The 7,500-nt window shown below is 45.8% G+C and overlaps 1 protein-coding gene across 8 annotated transcripts in view; it reads left to right on the top strand.

Annotated features, from left to right (window-relative positions):
* The window catches only part of LOC143276500 (CLIP-associating protein 1-A-like), a 238,099-nt gene that overhangs the window by 50,461 nt on the left and 180,138 nt on the right, over positions 1–7,500 (top strand). The window contains exon 1 of one of the 8 annotated variants that reach the window (XM_076581033.1): positions 6,683–7,161. The exons of the other annotated variants lie outside the window; for them this stretch is intronic. Coding sequence (XP_076437148.1) covers positions 6,951–7,161 — 211 coding nt within the window. The 5' untranslated portion in view covers positions 6,683–6,950. Of the gene's footprint in view, positions 1–6,682; positions 7,162–7,500 lie in introns of those variants that run through there. 8 annotated transcript variants of the gene reach the window in all.

The following is a 7,500-nucleotide window of genomic DNA, read 5'->3' as shown; positions in this document are numbered from 1 at the left end:
GATTTTGATCAGGATTGGTGAGGCCTTCAGCCCTAGAGAGCTTAGGGTCAAGATGGCGTGGAGACAGTTGGGAGACTGGATTGGAATCTTTTTCGTAGCACACATATCTATACATGTGTGTGTGTGTGTGTGTGTGTGTGTGTGTGTGTTCTTCACAGGAATGTTATAATATATATAAGTATCGCATTTCGTGTTGCGGAGTCGTTCAAGGACGTCAAGCACAGATCCGTAGAGTGTTACTACAATATATACTGCTGGAGGAATATCATTCATAACTTCGCCTTCAGCGGCAAGGCGTCCAGTCCTCGGCGTTCCTTCTCTCTCCTCTTGGACTTGTTGACCACTATCTGTCACACTACACATTGCCAGGGATTTACGGCCGTGTGAAACCACCATGGACATGTATAGATGTTAACATATATATCTCAGTCGAAACCACCAACACCTATATTCCTACCTATGAAGGAGGGAAGGGGGGAGGTGGGTGTGGCGAAGGGGTGGTGGTGGGGGAAAAGGGGCTTGGGGTGGGGTGGGGTGGGGGGTCGGGGTGTGTGTGTGTGTGGGGGGGCGGGGGGGGGGGGGCGAAGAGGAGGGTTAGGGGTGGTCGTTGCAATACACAGTTTTATTTAAAGCGGGAATGTGTGCGTGGGTGGTGTATATAATTATTAAGTTTCAGGGGGTGGTGTGGTGCATTGCGTTGATTTTTTTTGGGGGTGGGGGTGGGGGGGTTGGGGGGGGTGGGGTGAATTATCAGTTTTCATACAGATACACCCACTCCTGCCCCGACCCCCCCCCCCCCGACCCCCCCTTCTCTCTCTCTCCCCCTCTCTCCTCACTGTCTTGTCTGGTAGGGCCATTAGGGCAATGTAACAAGATCCAATGGCCTTGCAAAGAAAAGAAAAAAATCAAATTAAATCAGGGAGTGACACGATAGGGAGAAACACACACACACACACACACACAGACACACACACACATACACACTCACACAAAAACAAAACCCAAAAAACAAGAACGAAAACAAAAAAACAAAAAACTAAAAAAAACAAACACAAAAAACACCCCAGTAACAACGATGGGCTGACATTGCATAAACTGGAAAAAGTACGAGGAAAATCCTTTTTTTTTTTTTTTTTGGTGGGGCAGCCCTGTGACTCTTCACAGAGTGAAGGGGGAAGTAGTAGGAGGTGGAGAGACCCTCTCCATAATCTTTACACATCAGCATGCATAACAATTTGGTTAAAAATAGAGAGAGAGAGAGATAGCGGGGAGGTGGGGTGTGTGTGTGGGGGTGAGGGGTGGGGGGTGGGGGGGCGAGTCGAATGTCCCTTACGTGTAAACTGGTTCACACGGAACAGTGATTTTCACCTATTAAAAGTGAACGCTACTTCACACACGCTCGCGGCTCTCCACAGCGCAGTTCTGTGCATTCATTCATTCATTCATTGACATGCTGTATGCACGTACGTGCTCTAGTTACCCGTGACAAGGGTGACTGCCTGCGTGTCAGTCTCAGAAAGACACAGTCGGCTGCAAAATGCGAAGAATGGTTCCAGTGATCACTGTTCATAATGTAGTGGGTTGGGATGAAGCGGAAGGGGGGAGTTTAGAGACACCGGTCCGTATGCATGGGACTCGAACTTGCGGGCTGTGGCTTCGTAGTCGGGGGCATGACCACCAAGTACACTGCTTCCAGTGGCACCCTGGCCAGACGGAATCGGTTCGGCGTTGTTGGACTTCTGATCCAGTGTTTCACCAGCGATCAGGGTTCGAGGCCCCCCCCCCCCCCCCCCCCCCCCCGTCTAGGCGTACAAATTTCCAGAGAGAAATTGAACTTGTGGTGTAAAACACACAGTGTACGAAAATCACAGTCCTGCACAGAAGACATAAAAGCGTGAATACCGACTGGAGGTAATTCCCACATACTAACTAGTAATCGCAGTCACACAATGCAGTAATCACAGTAAACATACAAAATATACAGAAGTCATAAAAGCTTGAATGTCGACTGAAAAGTAAATCCCACATACAACAGTCACAAGTCACACACATGCAGCAATCACAGTGGACATACAGAATACTGAACTTAGAGAAAACCACACATACAATAATCACAGCCATTCACGTGCAACAACCACAGTCAAAGGCATAAAACATCACAACATGATTAAACATAGGCATTATGTAAAAAAACAGAAAAAAAGTGCTGTTCAGTATTATGTGTAAAGTAAATTGTCATATCATGGTGTTCTGTGTCTAGGAACGGCACTTCACTTAGATATTCCTCACTCCATCCAGGTGCAGTTGGGTAGCTGACTTTGGTAGGGGACTGATAAAGGTTGCATGCACACGCACGGACACACGTCTATGTTTTAACCCGGTGTTCGGTTGTCTGTGTGTGTGTGTGTGTGTCTGTGTGTCCGTGGTAAACTTTAACATTGACATTTTCTCTGCAACTACTTTGTCAGTTGACACCAAATTTGGCATAAAAATAGGAAAAATTCAGTTCTTTCCAGTCACCTTGGTTAAAACAATATTGCGCCTCTGGGATGGGCACAAAAAAATAAAGAATGAAGCCTAATTATATGCAAACTGCATTTACTGTTATATTTATATTTTTTGTATTCTCTAAACTTAGCACTTTGACCTGATATTCTGACCCAACAGCTAGAGCAGTCATTATTATCATTTTTTTGTTCAAACAGGAACTTCTTTTGCTAAGCATGGAAGTTTTATTTATTTTGCAAACGTTTTGGTGCAGCTAGTGAAAAAGGGAAATTACTCTGTAATTAATGCAAGGGGACTTAATTTATCACAAGTGAGTCTTGAAGGCCTTGCCTCTCTTGTTTTATTTATTTTTATTTTTTGATGACGGGCATTTTATTTTAAGTGAGCCAAAAGAAAATTTTCTGTTTTTGGTTGAAGCAGATAATAAAGTATTTTGAATTGAATTGAATTGAAACGGCGGAAGGAGAGGATTGGGCCCCTTCTTCCTACGACGAGCCCTAGACACAGTGGATATGAATTCACTGCTCCCCTTCACCCTCCCCCTCCCCCACCCCCACCCCCATGGCTGTGAAAGGCTATAGTGCCTTCAGCCTTTAATCTTAACCGCTCCAAGAGGGACAGCAGTTGAGTTTGAGCCACTTTGGTTCAGCTGGAAGTCGTTGCACGTTGTGACGTGCAGCCTGTATGGTTTTGAACAGTTAACGCCTGAGAGAGATTCTATTGATCGTTCGTGAATGCGTGAGTGGGTGGGTGTATGACTTTCCTTCCTTACTCAGCCCTTCCCGTACCCATTCATTCATCTGTTTATTCATCCCTTCATTGAAGTTTTGGGATGACTTGACTTCATTCCTGAGTTGAGCATTCATTGAGGCATGCGTTTGATCTGAAAGGCTAGGTTGTTAAGAGGGGTGGGGGTGGGGGGGTGGGGTGTGTGAGAAAAAGCTGAGTATTACTTTCTCAGATGTGGCTTTTGTGTGAGAGAGTTAGCCAGACTGATGGATTTCCAGCGGGTGCTGATAATGTCTCTCTACATACACACCACAACTTTAAATTTTTTTTAATTTATTTATTTTTTTTAAAGAAACGAGATCAAAGTCCGACAGCCTTTTAAACAGCCAGCTGAGCAGTGAATCCATATCCACTGTTTTTAGGGGCTCAGCGTGCGGGACCCAATTCTCTCCTTCCGCCGTTTTAAAATCAACTTTTCATTATAACCGAAGTCAGGTATCCATTCACATGGGGGGGAGGTGGGGGGGGTGGTGGTGGTCGGAGTTAAGTGGCTTTCACAAGGACACAAACAGCATGCTGAAACAGTGGCGAGAGAGAGAGAGAGAGTGGCAAGGGCGAGGAATTAAATACATGTCCAATGAAACAAATGCGAGGCGGGATAGTAGATTTTCTGCTTATACCTCGCGCGGCAAAGTTGCAGTGAAGGCTACTACCTAGCAATGACGTGAGTCGCGAGAAGCTTGCTACTCTTGCCGCGAGGTCGGGGGGGGGGGGGGGGGGGAGAAGAAAGAAAGTAAGAAACGCACCTTCCTAGCGTGTCGCGCGAGAACCTTTGCTTTACTAGCTTGTAATAAAACGCGCATTGTGATCCGTGTGGCAGCTGGGTGTCTGTTGCAATGGAGTTGCGGTGTTGTTGTGACATAAGACTTAGAGGTATAGGCGTGTCAGTCAGTGCTGTTGATAATCTGACATCCGGTCCTGTCCTGTGTCCTGTCCCGCTTCGTCTGTGGGACTGGGTAGTTCACTCTGCTAACCAGCAGTCACTTCTGTGTACGTGCGTGCGTGCATGCGTGCGTGTGTAATCTCTATGATTTATTATTATTATTATTAGTGTGTGTGTGTTTGTGTGTGTGTCTGTGTGTGTGTGTGTGTGTTTGTGTTTTCGTATATATACACGAAGCCTACCTGGACTTGCGCAAAAATATATTCGTAAGTCCACGTAGGCTTTATCAACTGTGCTTTATCTTTCTTGTGTAAATTAAATATTTAAAAAGGTGAATATTTGGAGTTCACTGTGTTTGTGTGTGTGTGTGTGTGTGTGTGTGTGAGAGAGAGAGAGAGAGAGAGAGAGAGAGAGAGAGAGAGAATGTGCGTCAGGTCACGTAGGACATAATATTAATCTTAAGTCCTTTTTCTTTTTCTTTCTTTCTTTTAAAATATAGGTCTGCATTTGAAGGACGACACTTAACTCGGGCACAGCAGGGTTATCAGTACAAGTCAGGGGAGACAAGTGGATGGCTGAAGTGGGAGAGAATGATTGGCCCTTTGTTGTTGTTCAGTGCTGTTGGAGAAAGACCTTCCACCCGCCGCTTATATCTCGCACACCGATTAACTTCAACACCACCACCACACTCCCCACCACACTCCCCACCCCACCCGACACTACCTCCATCCCGCCTCCGATAGGTCACTCGGGGTCTGCTGGAAGTAAGGAGAGGGGGTGGTGGGGTGGTGGGAGTGGTTTGATCTGTGTCTCTCTCTGTCTCTCTCTGTCTCTCTGTCTCTCTCTCTCTCTCTCTCTGTGTGTGTGTGTGTGTGTGTGTGTGTGTTAGTAATAGATGTAGATTAGCAAGGACAAATTGGAAGAATAGGCTATGTCTGAAATCTTAATCCTTGAATACAAAACGTTTTGAGTTCTGAGTTCTCTCTGTGTGTCTCTCTATGTCTCTCTCTGTCTCTCTCTCTCTCCTGTATGATGAGGTGACTCGTTTACGGAAGCCCTTTGTCCCCAGACTTGTGTGTTTATTCATCATTTTGGATATTTTTTTTTTATTTTCCTGTTTCTTCTTTTCCGTTTTTTTTTTTTTTTTCTCATCAGCATTTATTTGTTTATTTATTTAGTTTCTGGGCAAACGCTATTAAATTTGCGAAGAATTTGTTACGAAAAGTATGTTTGTGTGTGTGTCCACACCCATACGCTTTCTCTTCGCCATTTTCCCCGAAGATGGCGTCTTGCGTCATGCTTGCGTTGCATTCTGTTGAGGGGGGTGGCTTGCGTTGCATTCTGTTGAGGGGGTGGGGGTGGCAGAGGATAAGAGTGAGGGGGGAGAGAGAGAGAGAGAGAGAGAGGGGCCGGGCTAGAAACAGTCAAGGAGGAAAATACTGAAAGAGAGAGAAGGACGGACACACACGCACGCACACGCGCACACACACACACACACACACACACACACACACACAGAGAGAGAATGAATCAACAACAGATACATTTGTAGGAAACGGAAACACCACAGACAGTGCATACCTTTCCTTTTTTTTTTTCTTTTCTTTTTTTTTTTTTCCTGATGTGTGCCGGTTTGTCATACAGAAGCATTTGCCGTCGCCCCCCCCTCCCCTTGCCCCCCTCACCCCCCCTCCGCCCGGACTGAACCGTGTGTGTCATTTATTCGCGTTATGATTATGCTTTTCAAATGTCATAACATAACAGCCCCACATCGACAGTGAAGTGAAAGTGGAATCACGTGTTGTATGGCTGTGTGACCACGTAGAGCCAGTGAAACCAATAAGAACTATCAGATCCAAAGTCTGAAGAAAGGTTTGAGCAATCCAGTGAATAGTAATTAGAAAAAGAAAAAGAAAAAAAAACAACACCAGAAATCCTTAAACGTCTTTCCACTTGTCGTGAGTGATAAGAGACGAAGTGTGTGCTGCGCGTCTTGAAAGATTACACAACAACTGTGCCAGTCTGCTTGAAAAGGGAATGGTTCTGAGGAACCCGCGAGAGCGTTTGATCTTGAAACTGCTGCCTTTGGATTTATTGCCACACACAACAACGATTGTCTTCGTCTCCTGCGAGGGAATTGATGACTCAATGCGGATGGAATAAGTTTGGTGCACACTACTTGACTCTTGGATCGAAACGTTGCAGTGTGCACATGATGTCTCCAACGAGCGGTGGACTTTAACTTGTGCACTGTGGAATACAAACACTTCCTTGCTTGATATTATTGGTGATAATTAACAACAGTAACACCAGCAACGACATCATCATCATCATCATCTGATGATTGATGGAAGAGAGGAGGGATATATATACAGATCATGGAGGAAGTCAATCGCCAACGACGAAGATGTCAGTGACTTTGGTGATAGATAGAAGAAGAACAGGGAAGAATGGAGTCACTGAATCCTGGGGGAAAACCCGAAAACCATGATCCCCCCCTCTCGACCGAGTTGCCTCTGTAGCCAGGAGGGACACGTATTGGATTCAGTTGTTTATTTCTCTATTTATTCATTTGAAACGATAACGACGACGACGACACTCTCATCGTCCGACGATGGCAGAGATGATAAGGATTACAACAACATCGGCGACGACATCACCATTCGGTGATGGAAAAGGAGGATATTATTGATGAAAATCATAATAATACTCATAATCACAGCATTGACGACGTCATCATCATCATCATCATCATCATCGTCGTTCCGTGATGGAAGAGGACGATTACGTGTTTGATGAACTGGAAGGGGAAGAGCTGTGGTCGTCTCCCCTGATGTTTCACAAGTCTCCCTTCGACGACTACGAGGATTTGTACGCTGAGATTGGCTACGAGCCGTCTTCTGCTGCTGCTACTGCTACTACTACTACTACTACTACTACCTCGTCGTCCAGTGAGAATGTGTTTCAGTTTCCTAGTCGAGGTAAGTTTTGACACTTTCATAGTGGGTAAGAGTCTGTCTCTTATTTTGTTTTAACTTCTTCTGTTCTTTTTTGGGGGGGTGTGTGGTGGGGAGGGGGTTAGGATTGCTTTGGGGAGAGGGAAGGGGTCTGGTGTGTTACGTATGTGTGTTTGTGTGTCCGTCTGTCTCTGTATGTCTGCTTGTTTGTCTCTCTGTCTCCTTTCCTCCCTTCTCTCTCTCTCTCTCTCTCTCTCTCTCATCCCTCTCTCCCTCCCCCCGCTCCCCCCGCTCCCCCCTCCCCTGTGTGTGTGTGTGTGTGTGTGTGTGTGTGTGTGTGTGTGTGTGTGTGTGTGTGTGTGT

This window comes from Babylonia areolata, chromosome 32 (genome assembly GCF_041734735.1).
Source record: "Babylonia areolata isolate BAREFJ2019XMU chromosome 32, ASM4173473v1, whole genome shotgun sequence".
In the NCBI taxonomy this organism is placed as follows: Eukaryota; Metazoa; Mollusca; class Gastropoda; order Neogastropoda; family Buccinidae; genus Babylonia; species Babylonia areolata.
This window is presented reverse-complemented; position numbering and strand designations above follow the sequence as displayed.